Raw genomic sequence first — 24,651 nt, forward strand, 5'->3', positions numbered from 1 at the left:
GAGGAAAATATAAGGGTAAATCTGTTGGCCTAATATTTGGCAATGAATTCCTTGGCAATGGACTCCTAAGCACAAGAAAATAGAAAAATTGGACTTCATCAAAATTAAAAACTTCTCTGCTTTAAAGGACATGAACAAGAAAGTGAAAAGACAACCCACAGAATGAGAGAAAATACTGGAAAATCATATACCTGATAAAGGACTTGTATCCATAATGTATCGAAAACACTTACAGCTTAGCAATTAAAAAAATTAAAAATTGAGTAAAATATTTAAATAGACTTTTCTCTAAGGAAGATATACAGATGACCAATAAGCACATAAAAATGACCTGAACAGGGTGGCGCCTGTGGCTCAGTGGGGAGGGTGACAGCCCCATATACCAAGGGTGGCAAGTTCAAACCTGGCCCTGGCCAAACTGCAACAAAAAAATAGCTGGGCATTGTGGCGGGCTCCTCTAGTCACAGCTAATTGGGAGGCTGAGGCAAGAGAATCGCCTAAGCCCAGGAACTGGAGGTTGCTGTGAGTTGTGTGACGCCACGGCACTCTACCCAGGGCGATAAAGTGAGACTCTGTCTCTACAAAAAAAAAAGCCTGAACAGGGTAATGCAAATAGAAACCACAATAAGATACCATACCAGTTCACACCCACTGAGATACCATACCAGTTCACACCCACTGGGATAACTATAAGAAGAAAATAACAAACATTGAGGAGAATTGGAGAAACTGGAACTTTAGGACATTGCTGAGGGAATGTAAAATGGCACAGCTACTTTCCAAGACAGTTTGCAGTTTCTTAAAAAAGTTAAACATAGAATTATCGTATAATCTAGCAATTTCACTCCTAGGTATATAACCACAAGAAATGTAAACATACACATTTACACAAAAATTTGTACATAAATGTTCATGTAGCATCATTCATAATAGCCAAAAGCTGGAAACAATCCAAATGTTCATAGAGTAATAAATGCATGAAAATAATGTGGTATATCCATACAATGAAATGTTATATGGGAATAAAAAGGAAAAAACTACTGACACATGTTGTCACATGGATGAACCTCAAAAATAATATGATAAGGGAAAGAAGCCAATCAAAAAAACCCCATATATTGTATAATCCCATTTATATGAAGTGTCCAGTATAGGTAAATCCAATGAAACAGAAAGTAGCTTATAGTTGCCAGGGGCTGGCGAAAGGGAGAAATGGAAATGACTGCTAATGGATATGAGTTTTTTTGAAGGTTTTGAAATGTTCTGAAATAGACAATGGCAATGTTTACACAATTATACAAATGTACTAAAAGCTACTGATTTCATATACTTTGAAGGGGCAAATTTCATGGCATGTAAGTTATATCTCAATAAAGCTCTAATAAAATAAGGAACAATCTGAAAAACAGTAACATACTAAAAATCATTTGTGCTCCAAACTCTAGAGAGTTTCAACGTTTCAACAATAATGAACATTCTTTTTTTTTTTTTTGAGACAGAGCCTCAAGTTGTCATCCTGGGTAGAATGCCATGGCATCACAGCTCACAGCAACCTCCAACTCCTGGGCTTAAGCGATTCTCTTGCCTCAGCCTCCCAAGTTGCTGGGACTACAGGCACCTGCCACAATGCCTGGTTATTTTTTGATTGTAGTTGTCATTGTTGTTTGGCAGGCCCAGGCTGGATACAAATCTGCTAGCTCTGGTGTACGTGGCTGGTACCTTAGCCACTTGAGCTACAGGCGCCAAGCCAAAAAATGAACATTCTTAATATATTAATATAAACTCTTCTTACAAGTTAACAAGATAAACATCAAAAATGCAAAAGAGATAAATATGCAAAGCAGAGACAAGATACAAATGGCTAATCAGTATATGAAGAGGTCACAAAGATATATGATAAGGGCCAACACCTCCCTGGCACTTACTGTAAAAATGCTTCATATGTATTAACTCATTTAACCTGCACACCACCCTATCAAGTAGGCTTCTAGCCCCTCACAGAAAATGCTACAAGCTACTCAGGACTGTGTGACACCCCTGCTCCAAGTATTATTCTCTCCTGAACTGCACAGGGTGGCATGTGTCCCCACAATGCCTATCTGGGGACCCATTGACTCCAGTGGCCTGACTTCATCCAAGGGATCATTGAGGGTGTCAGGAAAGATTGCTGTACTACACCCATTTACTACACCTGGAGACATTCTTTCTGGAAGTGTGAGTTTTGCTATATTGCTATGTGCTAGGTGGCAGTGTGGGAGCCCATTTTTCTAAATGAGCTCGTAGAATGCAAATATTCCCTGTGGTGAGGTATTGTGCAATACATGCACACCCATTGGCTTTAGCAATCAGTCAGGCTGGGATGGAGGCTATCAGCTACTGGGGTAAACTGTCAAGGGCACATCCACTCTGAGAGGAAGACCACTGTGCTCCTGCCCAGGAGTGGACCCTGGGAGACCTGTTGGCGGGGCTGAGAATTCCTATAGGAAACTGTTCTGTTCTGCACCAACCAGAGGAAAAATAGGTAATCAGTCATAGAGTTCTGGACCTTATTGCCTAGCTGCGGTGATTTCAGCCTGGACATTTTTAAAAGCAGGTGTTACCAATTGCCCATTTTGGTCATAAAACTCTATAGTGAAGTGCCCATGGAAAGTCCAACCTGAAACCTGCAAGCTTGGTTCCTTGAAGAATGTGCCTGGGAAATGCATTATGTTGCCTATTTCTGGGGTTGTCAACTCCAAGCTTCATTAGAACCCAAGTGGTAGGAGCAGGCAAGGGAAGGGGAGGACAGCAAGACCACCTGGTGGAACCCTCCCACAGTGGATTCTTTTCCTTCCTACCCTGAGCAGACACTTTTTGCACCAAGGGCTACTAAGAACTAAGTGACTGAGAGTCTGAGGGAGTGGCTTCCTCAGGAAAAGTGAGAAGGCTCAAGGTCACCAGGCTGGAGAGAGGCAGAATGTCTCAGGCAAGCCAAGGACAAGAGTAAGTTTGGGTTTATGGGCCCTCTACTCCAATGTCCTTGTACTAAGACTGTTCACTAATTGGGCACAGCATGTAGTAATGGGAAGTGACTTGGGTGTCTGACTCATCTTTTTAAGTCTCAGATCCTGGCACCTGCCAGACACTCAGGGGAGGCCCAGCAGTGTTTGTAAACTGAATTCATCCAGGTGGATTCTGGGAGAGAATGGTAAAAACCTCTAATGGAATCTTCCTCTCTGACCCTGGATTCTTGACTTTTTCAGCAGTCCATTCTCTGTAGGAGTGTCCTAGTTGGCCATAGCCTCCTTGGTTGAGAGGATATGGGAGACTACCCATCTGGGCTGGGCAATCTGTTCTTCTATCAAATAATCAAACTAGAGAAGACTTGCTCTGAGTTGAGGAGAGAAGAGAAAGAGATTGAATGCAGGGCTAGTCCACATGGAGCATACAGGTCTTTTCTGTGGATGACATCATGACATGTTGTCAGTAACTGAGTCTTAGTTATATCCCTATGTCTCTTCCCAAAATAAAGTCACTGTCTGGCACATGGGAGATGGAGATAACTATGGTTTTGAGCAGAGAGACATGCATCAAACCTCAGGTTCTGCTGCTTATTGGATGAGATAAATTATTTCAATTACTTGGCTTCTAGGTCAGGTGTGGTGGCTCATACCTATAATCCTAGCACTCTGGGAGACTGAGATGGGTGGATCCCTTGAGCTCAGGAATTCAAGACCAGCATGAGCAAGAGTAAGATGTGGTCTCCACTAAAAAAAAAAAAAAATAGAAAAATTAACCATGCATTGTGGCAGGTGCCTATAGTCTCCAGCTACTTGGGAGGCTGAGGCAAGAAGGATAGCTTGAGCTCAGGAGTTTGAGGTTGCTGCGAGCTATGATGTTACAGTACTCTACCCAGGGTGACAGAGTGAGACTCTGTCTCAAAATAAAAAAAAATTAAAAGTAGGAATAGAAAAATTAGCAATTAATGGTACATTGTAGGCCCAAATGCTCAGAAGGCTGAGGCAGAAGGAGAAGGATCTCAGGAGCCCAGAAGTTTGAGGTTGCTGTGGGCTAGCCTGACACCATGGCACACTTGCCTGGGGCAACAGAGTGATACTCTGTCTCTAAATAAATAAATAAATAAATAAATTGCTTGGCCTCCGAGAGCAGCAGTTTTCTTGTCTGTATATAAAATAAGTTTTGTATGACAGTTGTCACTACTACCACCACCACCATCACCATCGCCATCAGTATTTGTTGAGTGCCTTCTTATGCCCATCCCTATCTTTGGCCTTGATGCAGAAAATAAAAGACAATCAGGCAATAGTTTCTTCCCCAGGTTATTATTGAGTAGGAGAGCTGAGATGTACACAAATAATGAAATCCAAGTGACAATCACTGGCAGTCACAGGATGTGGAGCTCAATTGGGAAGACCCTGTGGGTTAGGGCTTTCGAGCAAGGCTGCCCAGAGGAAGTGGGTGCTGAGGCAGGCCTGTGGAATGGATTTCCAGTGGTGGGAGGGAGGATGGGGAGAAGAGAGGACATTTTTCCTAGTTTAGCTCAGTCCAGGCCAGCAGCAGAAGCTGGAAGTGTCCTAGTCTCCCATTGGGCTGTTGGGAGCCCAGGCTCCACTCTGGGCCAGCTCGTAGGATGCAAGTACTAAGTTGGCCACTGGAGGTCGACAGAGTTTGAGGAATAGGGAGGCACTAGTGAGAGGAAAAGATTGCTTTGGGGACTCCACCCCTTTGACTCAACAACCTGCCTAATGTCTCTTTGCCTACCTCTAAGCTCCCACCAACCTCTCCTATCTTTGGAGCCCTAATCTTCTCAGGCATTCTTGGTTCAGATGCTCCCAAACTTACTGCCTTCTGCATCTCTGCCCAGAACACCAATCCCAGGAGGGAAGTTCCATCCCACTCCACACCCACCACCCTACTCCTCCTGTCTGAGGCAAGCACTGTCATAGGCTCTGCTTTGTGTTCTGGAAGGAGGCTGTGGAAGAAAAACAAGCCAGAACATGGAGATTTATATTCCTCTGAGGGGCTGGTTTCCTGGAGAGGAAGATGCTAGGTGGTTTGTCAATTTAGGTCTGTTAGGGACTCAGCATTACCTCATCCCCTCCTTGGGCAGTCCTGGGAAGATGGAAATCTATGGGGGGTGAGGTGGAGGAGGCTTGGTGAAGAGACTAAAAGCTCAGAAAGAAACTGGGCCTATACGGGGCCTTTTTGATTGAAGGTAGGAAAGAAGGTCTCTAAACCAAGCTGAGCTAAGTTGTAGAGTAGAGAGGGGAGGTTTCAGTGTCAGAGATCCTGGCTGACTTACCTAAGGGGTCAGTGGGAAGCTGGTGGCCCTGGGTGCTAAACATCTGCCAATGGCTATCTGGCCAGCTGGGTCCAGACCCTTGACTGTCCTCAGGATGCCCCCAGAGGCTCACTGCCTCTCTCCCAGTAGGCTTAGGTTATCACCTGAGAAAGCCCAGAATTGGACCCATTAGCCTTCATGGTGGGGTAGGAGGAAGGAAGCTAGCTCATAGTCTTGTGAGGGCTCAGAGCTAGGAGGGCTGTAGACCTGAAGAAGCAGCTTCCCCTTTCATCTGCTCCTGGTTTGTCCAAATGCTTGGGAAGCTTGGATGTTCCTCTCTGGGAACCTTATTCTTCGTGTTAATGGGGCCTGGTGTGTCTAATGTATTCACTAAGTAGCAAGGAACAGGACTGGGCAAAGATACCATTTCACCAGCCAGCATCATCTTCCTCCAGGCCTACTGGCGTCTGAGATAAAGAGCTAGGCTGGGGCCAGTGACAGGTAGGGACAGCTGATGCTCCCCAACCATGAATTCCTAAGCCCCTGATAGTGATGAACAGCCTGGACCTCCTTACACATTCCCCAGGTAACCAGACCGAGGGAATAGCAGGGCAGCTTGAGGGAGTGCTGCAGGCTGCCCACTTCAAGCTGCCTCCTGATGGGCCAGGGTTGCTGCTAGAGGAAGCAGAGCTCAGATCAGTGAAACCCATGAGGGCAGGGATCTCCAGAGATGAGGCCTCCAAGGAATCTAGTATTCCAGCTGCCATTCAGAGCCTCGTCCAGCTGCTATGCATACCAAATCATGCTCTGGCTCTCAGATGCCCTGTTTTTGGCTCTTTTCAGGCATGGGGGGGAAGGCCATTGCCTATATGGGTCCTGAGGGGTAGGGACAGATGCATATAAGTCCAGGGTAGAAGTAAAAGGGTATGAAGGGAGGATAAAGAGAAAGAAAGGGAGGGGGACCAGCCTCATCTGAAGCAGAGAGGCTCCCATCTCCTCCCATCTGTGGTGTCATCCTGCCATCAGGTTGACCCAGGCTTGCACCTGGAAGATCAAGGTGATCTCAACACAAACACCCATAAACCAGGCATGCAGCTGTGAAGGGACAGGAAGGGGCTTGGGATAGAGAGTCTGGTTGAACCTTTGGCCTTTGGGACTACCTCCTCCTTCCCCAACCACTGGAAATCGTCATTGCCTTAGTGTAACCAAATTTCTAGATCTTACCCACCTGGGCCTAGATCTGACCTGGCCCTGGGGTGTAGTGCAGCCAGAAGGGGGGAAGAGAAAGAATAGGAGGGTTCAGCTCCCACCTTGGGCTTGCTCTGAGACTGATGCAGAAATAGTGACTTGGGAAAAGCATAGTACTCATGGGGGAGGGAGGGAAACGTGGGATCAGCACAGACCCTAGCTGGTCTCAGCTGAGGCAAGTGGGGACAGAGGGAAGAATAGGAGAGGAGATAGTGGCCATTAGCTGGGTGAGCAAGAGAGGGCTTTCAGGCTGAGGTTGATAAGGGCAAGGCATGCATCCAGATTAAGCCTGGAACCGCAGTTTTCTCATCTCTAAAACAGGTCTATTAATATCTACCTCAGGGATATTGCAAGGACTAAACAAAGATAATGTAGCAGCAGGTAAAACACCCAGCCACAGTGCTTGGCATATAGTAAGAGTTCAAGAAATGCTAATTCTCCCTCTTCCTGTAGAGATTAGATGTGTGTGTGTTTTTGAGGAGTGCAGGCAAAGGCTGTAGATCTTCTGGGGGGACAGGCAGCAGACATGGGGCAGCCCAGAAATGACTGTGCACTAGAGAGAGGGTTGCCAGCCTCTGGCATTGCCCTGGGCCTCAAGTTAGGATTCTTACTCTCTGACCCTTCAGTTTGCTTTTCATGTGTTGGCTTTGGCTTGACTGCTGACTCACCAAAGTCCACACCTTGCCACGCACTACTTTCCAGAGCCCTGGGATATCAGTGTAGAATTATGATTAGAAGCTCAAGTTGTTTAGCCAGATGGGGTGGGTTTGAACTCTGACTCCTCTACTTCCTGGCTGTGTGCCCTTAGATGAATGAGCTCACCACTTCACCTCTCTGTGCCTCAGTGCCTCAGAGTGCAGGGCAGGCAGGAAGAGGTCAAGGACAAAGGTCACAGAAGTGGAATGAAGGTGAGTTCATGAGCATACATGTGTGTGGATGACAATGAACATGATAAAATGGGGGGAGGGCTAGACTCTAAGTTCCATGAGGGCAGGACCCAGGCATGACACTTGGTGCTGAATGAATGGATAAGTGAGAAAGAACAAGATTTTGTGTGTGAATATGTATGAGTGTGTGAGAATAGCAAAGGAGCTAAAAATTGTGTGGGGCACATAAAGCCTGTGTAAATGGGTGAGAATGTATGTGAATGGGGATGACAGTGTCTCTGTGGAAGAATAAGAATTTCCATTTAGTAAGCACTGTGGTGGGTATTCTTTCGCCCTTCAGCATAGCTCTATGAATGTGGGATTATCTCCAGGTTACAGACAAGTAATTGAGGCACACAGAGGTGAAGTGACTTTCCCAAGGAGACACAGCTGAGAAGCGGAGGAATTCATGGCTCCAAAGTTGATACTTTCCCGTTGCCCATGAGTGTAGGAAGCTGAGCTCATAAGAGCTGCTTGTAGCTCTCAGGGGGTTACACATTGCCAGAGGCTTCCTGCAACTTCCAGAGATTCTCCTGCCTACTATACTGTTTTCAGTGCTTGGCACTCCTTGAAGGCAGGGCTTGGTGAGGCTCCTCCTTTGGGCCACCAGGGATGGCCTATCTCAGAGGCCAACACAGGGTAGTGCTCAGAAAATACTGGTGGACTTGAATCTTGACAGCTCTGTGTGTGTGTGTGTGTGTGTGTGCGGTGACATAGTGACCTGGGAGGCTTGGATGGGTGTCGGCCAGTGGTGTAGATAGGACTTGGATAAGAGAGGGCCTCCATCCCCCACAGATCCTGAGTTCTTCTCAGGCTTCCCTGGGGAGTCAATTTTCTCCACCTCAAAAGCCTGAATCACTACATGTGAGGTCCCGCCAGGGTGGGGCAGGAAGTGGGAACCTGGAGTCAGTGGGAAGTAGGCTCAGATCTGCTCTGCTGCAGAGGCCCCTGTGGCTGATGTGGGCTGGCTGAGGCAGAAAAACTATGCCATGACCAAGGGTGACCAGCATATGGAGCAGGCCTGGACATAGAGTCTTCTCCCCATTTCCTCTGCTGCTCTCCCCACCCAGGATTAGGTGTTGGCACATTCAGGAATTGCCTCTGTTTTTCCAGGTTTCCCAAGTCTGGCAGTGTAGTCTCATCTTCCTCATCCCACAGTCGGTCTTGGGCTCTCCTTGTGAGGGGCACTGGGCATACTGGCTGTGGGGAGGAAGAATCTGAGGCTGATTCTGGGGTTGACAGTGGCAGTCTTAGCTGAGAACTTTGGGCTATGACCAGTAACATAGATAAACTTTCCAAGGTCTGGTAACCTCTTGAAGGACTGTGGGTGAAAAGTAGAGTTCTGGCCATCCTGAAGGTTGTTGCTTTCCAGGCACGGGCCAGCTTTTAACCAGGAATGAATCAAATAGACAAGTAAACAAGGAGGGGCTGGAATGGTGGCAAGTCAGTGTGGTACAGGGGAATGGGCACAGGCTTTGGAGGGAGATACACCAGGAGTCAAAATGTGTGTCTACCCTTGCATGAAAGGGGTATAGTGGAACTCATCTCAAAGGGTTGTGAAAGGAAAAGCACCTAACATGGCTTCTGATGCACAGTAGGCACTCAGTAAGCAGCAGGCCATTTTCTATATTCAGGTCTTGCCATCCTCATGTGCACTCCAAGTCTCTGAGCAAGACTACTGGAGTATCCTTACACCTTGTTCTTTCTTCTCATTTCTCCTTGCTTACACCCCAACGCTGGGCCAACTGGTAGTGGAGAGAATCTAAACAGCCCCTTGTCTTCTCTACCCAGAGCCATCTCACCCTCAAGGCTCTGTATCTGGAGGTAAGAGGGATCCAGCTTCTCCCTTTTTATTTTTCCCCAAATAGAGTTCTACTCTATAGCCAACATAGATCTTCAGAGGATCTGGTGAGAAACTCAGTAGATTTGTCACCTATTAAACGAAATAATGGACATGAAACTGTGTGTAAATGGTAGAGCACTTTGGGAATGTTGCTCATCTAATTATCTCCATAGAGAAGCAGCAGACTTTATATCCTTGGCAGTCCGTAACTCAACCCCAAACCCAGACCTTCCTCCTAGTTCTCTCCCTTCCTCCCCATACAGGGTGATGGATCTTGCCAAGGTCACGCCTGTCCCAGATCTTGTGTTCAAGCGCGTGTGCCAGGCTTGTGTGTGCCCCGCTCTGAATGGGAGCTCCTAGTTTGTCTCAGGCGCCTGCGGTGCTAGGGAAGACCAGGAGGGGGAGGCATGAGCACGTTGGTATGTCTTCTGGGGTCTGAGCAAGGAGAGTAGGTCGGACCCAGAGAGTCTGAGCCATGGGATCCAGCCAAGTTATAAGCAAAGAGACAAGGAGGGGCGGAGAGAATGGGCTAGAGCTGGGAGACAAAGACCCAGATGGCGAGGCCGGGAGAGGCTAGAGTCCGGCTAGGGCCAGGATACCGGGTTTTGCTTTTTCGAAAGGCTCCTGCTCTGTCACCTTTTCTCTTGCCGCCGAGGTGTCTGTCTTTATTGAGGTGCCCTCTCATTCCCGCTTGCCTATCCTGGGGCCTTGCCCGCGCCTTCGGACAAGATAAGACTCTTAATCTGTGCTCCAGGGATCTCACACGACTTCTCTTCAAAGCTGGCATTCCGAAAGCCTGGTCCCCAGAGATGAAGAACTCGCCTTCCCTACTGGACCCCATAGTTGACCCTCACTGAGTCTTCACCTCCCCTGCTATCCACTTTTATGTTCTGGACTCCAGGTCCAAGTGCAAGCAGACAGTGTATTTCGAGGGCAGAAGAAGGAAAGGCCACCACAGCTCTACATGAGATGGGATGGAGAGCAGATCGTCTGTCCTTGACATGGAGGTGGACACAGACCAGGACTTCAGGGTTCTTGTGTGTAAAAAGAGAATGGAAGTACTTTCCCGGGGTACTGGCGATAGGGCCTCTTTGGCCCAGGTCAGTGGACCCGGCTGTTGATCAGACGTGAGGGAGGACAGCAGGCCAGCAACTCTTGCGAAGCGCCAACTTCCCACGGGCTGAGCGCTCTGGGAACAGCACTAAAGCGAACTCAACTCCAACCGCATGAGCCGCACTCTCAGATTGGTGCCATAGAGAGCGGGCGTCCTTAAGAGCTCCCTGAAATCCCGCCCCCTTCCTGCTCTGGGGGCGTGGTATAGGGCAAGGACCCCGTCACCGAGCTTGTTATTGGCTAAGAGAAGCAGGGTTGGCCTTGCGTTCGCCTGAGCAGGGGAGTAGACAGCTCAGTGGTAGCGGAGGGAGTCTACGCGCGCTGGGCAGCAGTGGGAGTAGTGTAAGGCGATCTCTGGCTGTAGACCCTCCCGCTCAATCGCGGGGGAGCAAGGACTCGGAGACTGGGCTACCGGGCTACCTGGCTAGGCTTCAGAGGCGCAAACTAATGGGACTGGCTCTCTCGGCAGTGTCTCCTCGCTCTTCTAAGTACCCTCAGCGGGGCCCGCGCTGAAGTAGAAGCTGTCGGGGGGCGAGCAGCCCAGAGTCCCAGTGTGGCCCGGAGAAACGGCGCCCGTGCCAGGGCGGCCCAGTCGGGAGCCCGGAAACCGAGCTTGTGTTGTGGGGAGACTCTCACTTCTTTTCAGAGACACCGAACCTGGGACGGTCTAGGCGTCTGGGCGGCCTCCGAGCCCTCCTGTCCGGGAGAAGGAGCGCGGTCTGGAAGAGTCTCAGAGAGCCCAGCGGAATCGGGCGGGATCACCCGGGGGCGCAGAGCCCCCGTCGCACCTCCTGCGGCGGCGAAGAGGCCAGGGGAGCCAGCCCTTGGAGGCCGCAGCCCATGCCCCAGTTGGGGACGGCTGCCCAGTGAGTCCACCTGGCCGGCTGGGCGGAGAAGAGCGACACCAAAGCCGGCGGGAGGGGAGCACTTCAAGGCCGGCAGCTGCAGAGGATGGGCGCCTGAGCGGTTTGGAACGCAGCGCGGCACGGGAAGGCGAGGCGAGCTTTGCTGAGGAGGCACCAGGAGATCCCGAAGTGCAGCCTGCCCCCGGGAAGATGGCCCGGCCTGGGCAGCGTTGGCTCGGCAAGTGGCTTGTGGCGATGGTCGTGTTGGCGTTGTGCAGGCTCGCCACGCCGCTGGCCAAAAACCTGGAGCCCGTATCCTGGAGCTCCCTCAATCCCAAGTGAGTAACTTAGCTGCTCTGGTCCCAGGGGTAGGGAGGCACTTCTTTGGGGTGAGGCTGCGCACCCCTGAGTGCGTGTGGGCAGGTCTTCGGAACAAGAGCGGCGCCTCATTTTGTCTCTGGCTTTTTCGAGTATGTTTTCCTACAGGAAGGCGGGGCAGGGTGCGGCGGGTGGGGTCCAGATACTTGGATGGGCTTTTACCCCTGGGATTCCCGGCCCTTACCTCCGCATGTCCTGGATCAAGTCGAGATGGTTGCACCAGGCAGAGCAGAGGAGTCCAGGCACTCGCGAGCGCACTGTAGAGCTGGGTAGGGGCGAGAACGCATCCTCTCTAGAACGCCTGGGAATGTGGTGGTTTCCGCTTGGGGGACGAGCTTGACTTGGGTGGGGGACAGGCTGGAACACAGGTTCCTCGTTTGCTTAGCTATGGAGGGATAGTGGAGCGGGACCCAGTTCTTGGAGCGGCTGGCAGAGCCTGCATCCCCTCTCGGGCTTCTCCCATTTTCATTTCTCTTTCTTCCCTGTTTGCCTCCCTGGTTTTTCTCTTTGCTATCTCTTCTTGCCCCCCCCCTTCTCCTTGCCAGAGCGGTAGAAAGGCGGGCGCTGCTCCCAGGCTCACAAAGGCAGCGGGTGGAGAGAGGCAGAGGGGTCGTGGCGGGCGGGGGGGGAGCCTCGATCCAGTGCCCGTCGGGGGTCCAATGGAGCAGGCAGCTGAGCTTCAAGGGCCCCCCAAGGCGGAAAGTGGCGCTTGATCTGGTGAGGGAGGTGGGTGGGGAACGAGTGATTCCTGCTCAGGCAGGTCCCCTTGACCCCCGACTCTATGTCCCCTAAATTAGGGAGCTGTGCTTAGCTTTCCCCCAAGGAGCTAGTGGGGCGGCTATATAAAGAAGGTCCTTTCTTTTCCTCTCCTCCCCCTTCAAAACTCTCCCCCTTCTAAACAACACATACACCTTTCAGGGCGGTGGCTCAGTGGTTTCTGGGCTGTTAGTGGGGAGTCGCTAGGGGCTGTTGTGATGACCTCTGGACCTTTTTCTTTCTTGGCATCCAGGAGTCTGGTTGGAATCCAGGGTCTAAATTGCTCTTCCTCCCAGTTTTCTGGAGGTCCTGGCGATGAGTGAACAACCCCACTTAGTGAGAAACTGGGAGGCCTTGACCTGCCCCATCCATGCTCTGCAATTCCTGTATCTTGAATTTCTTCTTGTCCACTCTTGCTGACTCCGGCCTAACTTCCCAGGCTCCTGCCTGCCTTGGCCTCTGGGGTCCCAGGGGCAGTGTATGTGAGCCCTGGGGTGGGGGGAGTAGGGAAGGCAGATTCTTTAGTTCTCTTGTGTTAAGGTAGGGTCCTATTACTGGTTGGTGGGATGGCTAAACCAGGGTCAGGGTGGAGGGTTCTGCCTGGGGACAAGGAAAGGAGCTGGCAAGAATCCCCCCCCCTACTCAGAAGCCAAACTGGGTGCACCACTCTCCTAACAGCAGGGGCTCAAAATGGCCTGGAGTTCCCCTCCCTGCTGAGCCTGGCGGGGGGTGGGGGGGGTGGGGGGGTGAGGTAATGAAGTGCTTAGTCCCCCCCTCAAAGGGTGAAGAATGGAGATGCTCTCTTGAGTCAAGAGAGTTGAAATTCTCTTGGGGTAGCCCATCACAGGGGCTCATGGGAGTGACCTAATTGCTCTCTCTGGTCTCCAACCAGAGATAGCATGCAGCTCCACAGCTGGAAAGGAGCCCTCCTGCAGAGTTGCGGTAGGGGGAGGATGGAAGAAACAAGATCTGTCTGAGCTTCCCCCTTTTTGTATTCTGAGCCTTAAGTGCTCTGGACCGGTTTACATGTCTGAGGAGGTTGTAACCCTTTTGCTCCTCTTCCCCATCCATCTCCAGCTGAGGACTCCCATCTGGGTGGGGGTGGGGAGTGGCTGAGGACTCAATAGAACCTGTACAAATTCCATCCCATATTCAGGCAGATCCTGGGAATATTCAGGGACTGATCCTGGTGTGTGTCATCCCCCAGTTCCATCTATGCTCAGGGGTCTGGAATGCAGCCTCCAGAGGCTGCGTGTGTTGGCTCAGGGTAGGGGGCAGGAGGACAGGAAGGAGGGGCTGCCCCCAGCTGTACTTCAGCTCTGGGACTGCCTCTGCCACCGCGCCCATCCCTAGGGGTGCCACAGCCTTCAAATAAACAGTCAGTGTCTCTCTCCCTTTCTCCCTTTCTACCTCCTGCTGGAGTTCTCTCTCTCAGGCCGGTGTTGATTTGCCCTCACACCCTCAGCGAATAGCTAACAGGGCTCACCTCCCCTCTCCAGCGAGGCTTGCAAGCTCTCCCTCTTTCTCACACTCCCTCTCACTCTTAGTCACTCTCTGCCTCTTTTTCTCAAGTCCTTTTGTTTCTCGCACATGCCCGTGCTCTCCCTCTCAGGCTCATTTTCTCTCTTCCCTCCCCTCCTTCTATCCCCGCTTTTGGTCTCTCTCCTCAGCTCTATCAGGAGCTGGCAACAACCCCCCCCAGGAAAATAAAAAATCTTCCAGCACCTATAAACCTTACTTAATTACTTCCTCCTTAAAAAAAAAATCAAAATAAAGAAGTGGTGGGGTTGGGGGTCTGCTTCCAGGTTCTAGGGTGCATGCAACCGGGCCCTGACTGGAGGGGGAGCTGGAAGGGCTGGCTCAGGACTCCCAGACTCTTTCCCAAATTAGTGCTGGGCCTTCCAGGGTGCTAGTCCCTGGGTGGCCAGAGCTTCTGCCTCCTTGACCCCTCCTGTCAGATTTGCCTGATGAGTGCAAAATGGGGAGGGGGATGGGTTTGGTCCCACTAGAGCAGTGGTTCTCAACCTTCCTAATGCCTCCTAATGCCTTTAATACAGTTCCTCATGTTGTGGTGACCCCCAACCATAAAATTATTTTCATTGCTACTTCATAACTGTAATTTTGCTACTGTTATGAATTGTAATGTAAATATCTGATATGTAGGATGTATTTTCATTGTTACAAAGGGGTTGTGACCCACAGGTTGAGAACCTAGAGTTTGGTGAGAACCAGAGTAGTTTGTGTGTTTGCTCCACTGGGTGGGGGGCTGTGGTCTAAATGGTCCCAGGGTGGCTCCCTCCCCCAGCCACTTCCTCTGGGGAGCTTGGGGCAGCCAGCAGGCCTCACACTTGGATCCTCAGCCAAGCCCAGCTGCTGTAGTTTAGTCTCTCAGTCTTCTTCTGACCCCTTCCTGCCCCCCATTCAGGTTCCCCCACTTCCAGGGAGTGAGAATGTGCCTGAGATCACATTACAAACCTTTCCTACAAGGGGGAGGAGTTGGGGGCTTCAGCTTGGTATCCAGGACCCTTGACTTCAGCATGGGTGGGGGCAGCTGCAGACCCCAACCCATGCTTGCCTGCTCCAAGCCAAAGAGTTGGCCCCAACCCTGCACAGCTGTTCCAGCTCACAGTCCTGGGGAGGCCAGCTCAAGGGGGCCCCTTTCTGGAGTGGCTGGGGACCTGACCTCTCCTACTCTGTGGCTGATTGGCCACAGATGGGAACCTGAGAGTGATGAGAACCCAGCAGCTCCTAAAGTTCCCCTGCCTCCCCACCCCCATGCAAGGCAGCCAGGGAAGGGTAGGAAGGACTTGTGAGTCTGGGGTAGGGACTGAATTGAGGGTTCCCTTTCTCCCCTTAGGCTCTCTGTTGCCTCATCAGCTCAGTTGAATGGGGCTGGGTACGCCCAGGATACTACACTGTTTTCTGGGGTTAGGATATGGGTAGAGTGAGCCAGCCAGGAGGCTGCTGGTTCCCATGAGAGCACCAGGTTTAGGAGAGAGTCCACCTTTTTCTAGGGGCTATAAGGGGAGCTGAGGTGGGAGAATTCTTACTAGCCACATTCTGAGTTCTTTGGCCTGTAGACTGTAGCAGTTCCTCCTGGGTGTGTTTTCGTGTGTTGTGGTTTTGGGTTCAGGTCCTAGCAGCCAGGAGTGTAAGCTCCTTCAGCTTTTTGCTTCTGTGATGCTGTGTTTGGTGTGCTAAGTAATAGCCAGGCAGTGCCTTGCTCCTTACAACACATTCTCATATGTGATCTCATCACATGCTCACCAGCCATGGGAAGTAGTATTAGCCCCATTTTCCAGATAAGAAGGCATATGCCCAGACAAAAGAAGTGACTTTTCTAAGGTCAGTCAGTGACTTGCCTAAGGGGACAGAGCTGTGCTATGTGCCATTCATTCCACACTATTCTGCTGCCTTGGAGTCTAGCAGAGATCAGAATTCAAGGTGGGATTTGGGAAGAGGCCCTGGCTCCCTGCTCCTGAGCTCCCCTCTCACCTTACAAGTCTGCTTGCATCTGTCTTTGTGACTCAGGCCCTGCCTGCATGGGGGTGAAGTACAGCTTCCTCATTTGATTACCTCCAAGAGCTAACCAACTCACTGCCTGCCCCTACCCCCCAAGTTCTGAGCAGCATCTTTGGTTCTTCTCTAGGACACTAGACCAGGAATTTCTCCTCTTTTCAGGGGCCCTACAGAAAGCAAACAATAGAGAAGATTTAAACCCCCATTGGGTACTAGCTTTGGCCAGGTGAGGCAGAGGGAAGGGCATAGTTTAGTATAGAAGGGGAGGGTAACTTCCTCTGGGACTCTCCTGGCTTCCTTGCCTCCAACAGATCTGTGTGTGCCAGGACCCAGCTGCTGTTCCTGCCCACTCACGCCTGGGCGGGCACTGCTGGGACATGCCAGGCCTGTTCCTGCTGCCTCAGGGGCTGGGTGGAGCCGGGAGAGTGAAAGAAGAGCCTTTAATTTGGGGGCTCCCCACCCTAGGTGGGATGACAACAGACGTGAGCTTTGGCTTGGGGTCTATCCTCCATTAGTGTTGCCATCCTGAGGGTATAGGTGCAGTGGTGGTGGGTCACTGGATCAAGGCTGTAGCTAGCGTCTTCTGCTAATCTTAGATTTCCATGGCCTGGGACCAGGCTTCCCCTTCAGCCACTCTCTGATTATAAGTTGCTAGAGCCTGAGAGAAGCATGAGAGGGAAGAAAGTATAGACCTGGTGGGATGTGGGCTGCTTTCTGGGCATGACCCTCCATGCTACAGGCTCCCCCTATGGCCATGTGTGTATGAGCAAAGAAAGGCTTATCTTGACAAAAGAAGTGGGGGATTCAGTTGGTTTCTGAACAGACCAGGGCCTTAGAGGCTACTGTCCTCAGGCCAATCAGGCTTTTCATATCCCAATATTCTTTTCAGCAGTCCTGGTGGTACCTCTAAGCTCTTATAAGCTTGCTAGAAAGGCTGAGGGAGCAACTTGGGCTAGGGTGGAGGGGAAGAGACAGGCCACAAGGAGCTAGGTTAGCTCAGGTTGCCTCCCCCCAAGTCCTTTTACTCCCTGGGATGGCTTATTGGGGTCTCAGGGCTATCTGGCTAGGGAGGGAAAGCCTCAGGGGTTACCATGGAGACCTGCTTGAGGCTTCCTGCTGGGCCCTGTCAATCCCTTTATTTTCCAGAAAAGGGCATTGTCTGGGGATGGCCCCAGGCAGGAAAGCTTGGCTTGATAATGGGGTGGGGGGAGTAGTAAGATAGGGGATAGAGTTTAACTTGAGGACAATCTCTTCCTCCTCCTCCCTTACCCTTAGTGCTCCTCCTAACCTGGTGAATAAGAGGAGAGACTTGTAAAGTGTGACTTGTGCTCTATCTGGCTTTGGGCTTCACTCTCACTGGCTACATCCCCATCCCTTGTGGGCCCTTACTACTTGGGCTTTTCACAGGCCATGACACAGTTTGCCCCACAGTGGGGAAGCCACTAAGAAGGCACCAGTATGGGAGATCAGAGTCAGGGAAGGTAGTTCTCATCAGGTTCCTCTCCCTTCTGCACTTTAGGGAAGGGTGAGTTTCCCTCTGCCAGCTGCTACGCAAATAAACTGATGAATATTTATGAAGTCTGTTCACTGAGGTCGAGGAAAGTTGAAGGGGTGTTGGGAGTAATAGTCCTCTTTCCCCACTTCCCCACCATGTAGGCATCTGTGTCTTCAGTGTCTCTGGGTTTAAGGTAGAACCCCAAGTAGCTAGAAGCCTTGTTCCAATTTCAGGGCTCTGGAACTGGGGTGGTGATATGGGAGACTGCACTCAGGATAGACAAGACTCACTGGTGAGTAAGGCGGGGCCGAATGGTTAGAAAGGTGAGCTGGCTTGTCTCCTTTTATATGCCTTCTCTGTAAGTGTGTGTGTGCGCGCGTGTGTGTGTGCGCGCGTGTGTGTCTGTCTTGTTGAGGTGCATCTGTGCAAGGATTCAGCCAAAGTTTTAGGGCTTCTTAGACCTCCAGAGGTTACCATGTTGTGGGTTTAGGCCCCTCGTGTTAGCTTTGAGACCCTCTCTTCAATAGGAACTTTCATCTGATCATTCAATCCCTTATGTGAGGGCCCTGGACTTGGTAGATCTCCAAGGTTCTTTCTGGCTCTAAGATGTTAGAAGTTGTCTAATCCTGCCATCTGGACAGAACCAGCATAAGCATTGCAAACTGAAAAATGCCTTTGGAATTCTAGAGGCTTTGGGGAAACTTGCTGACTTTGTATGCTTCATGGGATGGGGGTATTTCCTCTCAAATGTTTCTGCAGGCCTCTATCCCATACTTGCTTCCTTTCTGACTCCCATAGAGCCACATAGTTAGGTATCAAGGTGGGAGGCCATCTTGTTCTTGCTCTTATCTTCCTGTACATCAATATAGTAACTCTCAGCTTGGTAGAGCTTCACTTGACAAGGAAGGAGTGCTGCTTTTCTTTATCTACTTTATCCATGTAGTCAATTCCCCTCCTTGCCTATTTGGGTATCATTTCCCTACCTTGGACGAGGACACAGCTTTGACAAGGCATTCTCCCAGAGCTCCCAATCGGCCTTTACTGCTTATTGTGCCCACCATGTCACAGGCCCTCAGGAAATGGAACTACTGTCTTCTCAGATGGTTGTAGTGATTATGAACTAGTGGGCTTCACCATGCAGCTGTACAAGTTAGCTTCATTCTCTTTGAGCACTGCCTTCAGCCTTTCATTGTCCCTCCTGCTAGAGGTTCTGTCACCAATGGGATGAAACCCACCCTGTCTGTTGTGACCCTTAAGGCCTTTCAGTGTGGCCCCAGCTGATCTTCACATTTTTTTCTGTTCCTTTTTCCCCACTCTCAGCCAAGCTGGACCAATCACTGACCTGGGTTTCGTGTCCCAGACACTGCTGTCCACTCTTGCTGTGTGTTGACTTCTTATTTGTCACCCAGCATCCACTTTTATCCTGCCTTTTCTGGGGAACCATCTCTGTCTCTGCTGGTCAGATGAACTGTATTCTACCTCTCCTTGCTTACAACATTTGCTGTGTGAGCCACTGTCCTCACACATAACCTACAGAGAGCCTGTTGCTGACTAGCACTAGCACTAGAGTGTGGGCCATTTATTTTTCTGACTCAATCCAGATGATGGGGATGCATCTTCTCTTTCTAGGTTCCCTCCTAGAAATAAGACTGAGCTCATAGGTACTTAGTATTAGTATCTGACCTCCTTATTTGCAGACTATTTCTAAGAAGGAGTCAGACATGTTGAGGATCCACGGTGTGCTAGGTGTTCTCTATGTGCTACCTTGTCCCCTCTCCAATACTGGTAGGTAGGGGCTCTTACTCTGTAAGTGAGGTAAACGAAGCTCAGAGAGGTCAGGGAGCTCATTCAAGGTCACAGATCTAGTAAGGGCCTTACTTTAGAATCTGATTCCAAAGTTTGTGCTCTTTCTCCTCCATGATGCTGCCTTGCTCTCAGCACCAGTCTTCCTAGGCTCAGCAGTAGCTAACAGAGCACCACTCTCTGACAGTGTGCTTAGGCAAGGACTGAGTCAGATGAATAAGTGGCCCTAGGTAGCTGCCCTTCCTAATGTCCCTTAGTGCCTGGCCTTCTGGATTAGAACATGAACTCAGCTTAAAAGGCATTTGTCCCCTCCCAGGAGCAGTGTGGAAATGAGGGGTTAGAATAAAATAGAGTGCAATTTCTGCAGCCCTATCTTAAGTTATCTGTTGTCCCTGTTTAGACCCCTTCTCCTTTCCCTCTATTCTTAGGAGTGAGACTGGTCAAGTTTGGGACATCAGGCTTTTGCATCATAGGGGTGGGGTAAGGCACTGGTAGGACACTGAGCAGTGGAGCAGGGAGAGGTGTGCGGAGCTGCACCTGGCCAGACTGTGCCCATCAACTTTTGGCTCCAGGGGATGCCTGTACTATCTCACCATCATGCCCACAATTAGCAAGGATGGGGGAGAAGGCATGGGTCCCAGACAGGTTGAGCTCCCCCAGCCTTTGGCTAGGAGCTGCGGGGGTAGTGGATAAGGCATGTGTGGGCTTGTGTGTGTTATGTAGGTGAGGAGATAGCAACAGTCATAAAGGAATGTGAGTTGTGGGGTGGGGGATAGGGCTGCCACCTCCAGGCAGCTTGGGCCTGACATCTTGATACCCAGCCCATTGGCCACGTCAGCCCCCTGTGGAAATGCCACATTAGGACAAAGGGCTCCCCCAACCAGTCAGTGCCCCACCCTGCCAAGCAGTCAAAACCTGGCAGCCTTGTCCATGGGCCACCCCTTCCACACCCTATTGGCAGAGTGGTTCTCTCTCCCCACCCCCAGTCTAATGGAGGAAGGGCAGAAGGCCTGCTCTTGCCATCTCTACCCTGTAGGCCTAGTCTGGCCCTTGTCTGCTTCCTTGGTCCTGGGGTAGCCTTGAACCCCCCAGCCCTGAGGCTGACCATCTTCTCCCTTCTGGATAGGTTCCTGAGTGGGAAGGGCTTGGTGATCTACCCAAAGATTGGAGACAAGCTGGACATCATCTGCCCCCGTGCAGAAGCAGGGCGGCCCTATGAGTACTACAAGCTGTACCTGGTACGGCCTGAGCAGGCAGCTGCCTGCAGCACCGTGCTCGACCCCAATGTGCTGGTCACCTGCAACAGGCCAGAACAGGAAATCCGCTTTACCATCAAGTTCCAGGAGTTCAGCCCCAATTACATGGGCCTGGAGTTCAAGAAGTACCATGATTACTACATCACCTGTGAGTCCCTGCCTACTCCCTGCTGTGGCTCACTTGCCTGGGCAGAATGCCTTCCTATCCTGTAGCAGTGGGGGCTTTAAGTGGTTCCATGCAACTGCACACAGTTAAGGCCCTGCCTGATCTGACCCTCCAGCCTGGCCTTGGAATTCTGGCTCCAGCATTCACCAAATTGGCTTGTTACCAGCTGTTCAGACCTTTTCTTCATGGGAAATTGAGGCCCTATGACATAAAAAGGCTTCTTGCTTTAGATCATGCAGGGATTAAGAGACAGGGGTTGATATTCCAACCCAGTTCTCCTGGTTCCTACTCCAGGATTTCCTCCTGCTGCCAGTTCTGATTGCTTTGCTTTTGAGCAGCATCCCCCAATGAGAAGGAACGCTTTATTGTTGCCACAGAGAAAAGAGGGTCCAAGGGCTGTCTGATGGAGGATTAGTGACCATGGAAAAAGGGAAAATTATTGGCCTGGGCTGGGTTGGGCTGGGTTCCTCTATTAGTGGGTGGGGGAAAAGTCAGTGTTCATGGGTAGGTGGGAGTTGCTTGCCACTCCCGACTCCTAGTTCTGTCCCTGTTGGCTGAGGTAGCACTAGGGTTCCTGGGTCATTCTAGAAGAACTTTCTCTACTCCTGAGGTTTCTGACTTTTCTGGCCTTTCCCTGCAGCGACATCCAACGGGAGCCTGGAGGGGCTAGAAAACCGAGAGGGAGGTGTGTGCCGTACACGTACTATGAAGATTATCATGAAGGTTGGGCAAGGTGAGTACCCAGTCTGAGGGACCCCCCACTTACGCCTTTGGAGCAGATATTCCTGATTGGGTGTGGATGTGTTGGGAGTGAGGGTAGAATAGGATTAGAGTGCCATTCTTGGGGCACACTAGATGATTGAGAGCACCTATGCTGGCAGGATCCTTCCCTCTCATTTATCTTCTTCCCATCTTCAGATCCCAATGCTGTGACACATGAGCAGCTGACTACTAGCTGGCCTAGCAAGGAGGCAGATAACACTGTCAAAACAGCCACTCAGGCCCCTGGTGGTCGGGGCCCCCTCGGTGACTCTGATGGCAAGCATGGTGAGTTGAGTATATAGTGTTTCTCAGAGGGCTGACACCATTGGGTGATTGCCCTCTCAGGCCTGTCTTGGAAGAAACACAAGCCAGACCCAGCCTGAGATCTGCAATATGCCCCTGGCTGACCTCTCCTCCCTTCCCCTTCTACAGAGACTGTGAATCAGGAAGAGAAGAGTGGCCCAGGTGCAAGTGGAGGTGGCAGCGGGGACCCTGACAACTTCTTCAACTCTAAGGTGGCGTTGTTTGCAGCTGTTGGTGCTGGTTGTGTCATCTTCCTGCTCATCATCATCTTCCTGACAGTTCTACTACTAAAGCTGCGCAAGCGACACCGCAAGCACACGCAGCAGCGGGCAGCTGCTCTCTCGCTCAGTACCCTGGCCAGTCCCAAGGGGGGCAGTGGCACGGCGGGCACTGAGCCCAGCGACATCATCATCCCCTTACGGACTACAGAGAACAACTACTGCCCCCACTATGAGAAGGTGAGTGGGGACTACGGGCACCCTGTCTACATCGTCCAGGAGATGCCACCCCAAAGCCCAGCGAACATCTACTACAAGGTCTGAGTGCCCGGCGCGGCGTTGGGCCCCTGAGGGACAGTCGGCCTGGATTCGACCTCTCCTTTCACTGCTAAGCCCCTTCCCCTTGCCAGCTGTGCCCACGTTTGTATTTAGTTTTGTAGTTTCTTGGCTTTTATAATCTCCCTTTTTCCCTGCCCCCTGGGCTTCAGAGGGGGGTACTTATGCCCCCATCCTCCATGCTCTTGTGCCTTCCCCCTCTTCCAGGCTTCTGGGCTTTGTGGGGGCACCCCTTCTTAGAGGGCAGGGTTGGATGCTGATGGACAGCAGGCAGGGAGGTAGCCCCTTCGCCCTGCCCTTGTTTTCCCCTGTTCCCGCTTCCTAGGACTGCTTGTCCACTATCATCACTGTTTTTAATGCTTTTATGTTCATTTTTTAGCTGTCAACTCATTTACATCTGTTTTTTGAAGAAAAATGGAAAAATGTAAACGGCAGCTCCTCCCCAGGCTTTCTGAGCCTGGCCCTACCCAGTATAAGAGGGCCTGGGACAGGATATGGCCAGCCAGGAAGCATAGGATGCCATTTCTTTTATAGACTCCTTGGTATTTGGGGGTGGGGGGCAGGCTTGGGCTGTTTCTGCCCATGAGGGAAGAGAGCAAGTGCCACTGAGCAAGATGTCCCACCCTCCCCTCCTAACCCTCCTTCTGCAGAGCTGATCCTGGCAATGGGGTAGTGGCTGCCACCCTACCACTAAAAAAAAAGAATCCCTTCCTTGTGAGATTCTTGGGCATCTCTTGCCTCCCTCACTCTCACGGTAATTAATGTCTTAATTGGCTGTTGCCTGGGGAACAGGAGAGCTGCTGCAGGCAGATGACCTCATGGGGGGTGGAGGGAGGTGAGGTGCCCACGTGGCTATTTGCCCCGCAGAGCTGGGAGTTCCCCCACCCCCTCTCCCTGTTCTCTCCCCACCTTTGGCATCCTTTGGCCTGGTGGGGAAATAGAGGCCCAAGATGGAGACCTAAGTGAGTATAAAGCCAGGTGGCCTGCTCCTTTTCTGGGCTCTAGCACAGGTGGGTACCTCTCACCCAACCCAGCTCCTGCTAGCCCCCCAGTCTTGGGCTGGGGCCTGGAAAGAGGACGAGGCCGCTTGGGGCTGGGCCAGCCCACCGTGCACTTTGACCCCAGCTCCTTGCCAGCATGGCTGCTAACAGACCGCCTCTTGAGTATGCCTCGCAGGCACCCAGAGTGCCCATGGAAGGAGCTGGGCCTTACACCATCCACCTCCACACTGCCTCCTGGCCAGCTGCCCACCCCAGTGCCAGGTGGGAGAGGGAGCAGAACAGCCAGCCTCTTCCAGGTGGCAGTTGGAAGGGTTTTTTGTTTTTGTTTCAGTTGCCATTTGTGTAAATACTAGTCTTTTTGGAAAAAATAATGTAAAGATGTTTTGTATAAACTCTGAATTATTTTCTTGTTGCTTTTTTCTTAGAAAAAAAAATGAGAACTAAAAAAAAAAAAAATTAACCACATGGAGAAATGGGTGTAAAATGGTGTCATGATGTTGGGGAATGGAATGTATGTGCATGTGTGTGTGCCTGTGTGCACTCTTTCCTGTGCCCAGACCACTGGTGACTGAGGCAGGTATGGGAAGAGGGTGGCTGTCCTAGTGGAGCAACATGTTTCAAGTGCCCTATGCTCCTCCCTCCTGCTGTTCCCTATCCCCCTGCCCTAGGTTTCTCGGCTCTCTTGTTCTGCTTTCATGGAGCCTGGGACCATTACTCTCCGCCATTCTGTCAGGTCTGTGGCATATGCCATGGGCATCTGCTCATTCTGGTAGTCTCAGGTAGAGAGGGTTGATGGAGGAAGGGATATTCCCATGGGGACCTGGGTGTGTCCACAAGTACTGCCACCACCTAGCTGGGGCTAGATCTGAGACCTGCTGGCAGGCCCGGCCCTGCCCTGCTGCAGGATGCCTGGAGGTGGAAAGAAATAACTTCCCAAGAGCTGAACCAGCCTACTGAGTATTTGGAGTGCTACAGGATGCCCAGTTCTCCTCTCTGCCAGAAGAATCCTCCTTCTGTCTTCAGGTCTGGGCTATACCAGAGTGGCCACCATGGCATACTTGGGGGCTTATGGTTGGCAGTTGATGCCCTTAAGCTAGAGCAGCCTTGAGTGCTGGTCTCCCCCCACACACAGGCTGATGAGTAACTTGCTCAGGCCCCACAGGCTGATGAATAACTCGCTCAGGTCACAGAGTGTGGTAAGGGCCCTGAAGAGGTTTTGGCCTTCCTGCCATAGCAGAGACAAAGACTGGCAGGGCCTGAGATCTTCCTTTTCCATGTTGGAGCAACTTCCTGGTCTTGTGGGGGGACTTTCTATGGAGATGGCCAAGACAGACGTCAGGAGGAGGACAAGTGAGGTCCCAGAGGCTAAAAATGGGTCAGAAGGCAATAGAGGAAAGGAAGA

General features: G+C 51.2%; 1 protein-coding gene across 1 annotated transcript; it reads left to right on the top strand.

Moving 5' to 3' along the window:
* Positions 1-10,687: 10,687 nt before the first annotated feature.
* On the top strand, positions 10,688-23,718 carry EFNB1 (ephrin B1). The gene is made up of 5 exons (XM_053580199.1): positions 10,688-11,594; positions 20,334-20,611; positions 21,270-21,362; positions 21,548-21,676; positions 21,824-23,718. The coding sequence occupies exons 1-5, from the start codon at positions 11,467-11,469 to the stop codon at positions 22,234-22,236; spliced, it is 1,041 nt and encodes a 346-aa protein (XP_053436174.1). The 5' UTR covers positions 10,688-11,466; the 3' UTR covers positions 22,237-23,718.
* Positions 23,719-24,651: the final 933 nt, after the last annotated feature.

Source organism: Nycticebus coucang, chromosome X, assembly GCF_027406575.1.
Source record: "Nycticebus coucang isolate mNycCou1 chromosome X, mNycCou1.pri, whole genome shotgun sequence".
Classification (NCBI taxonomy): domain Eukaryota; kingdom Metazoa; phylum Chordata; class Mammalia; order Primates; family Lorisidae; genus Nycticebus; species Nycticebus coucang.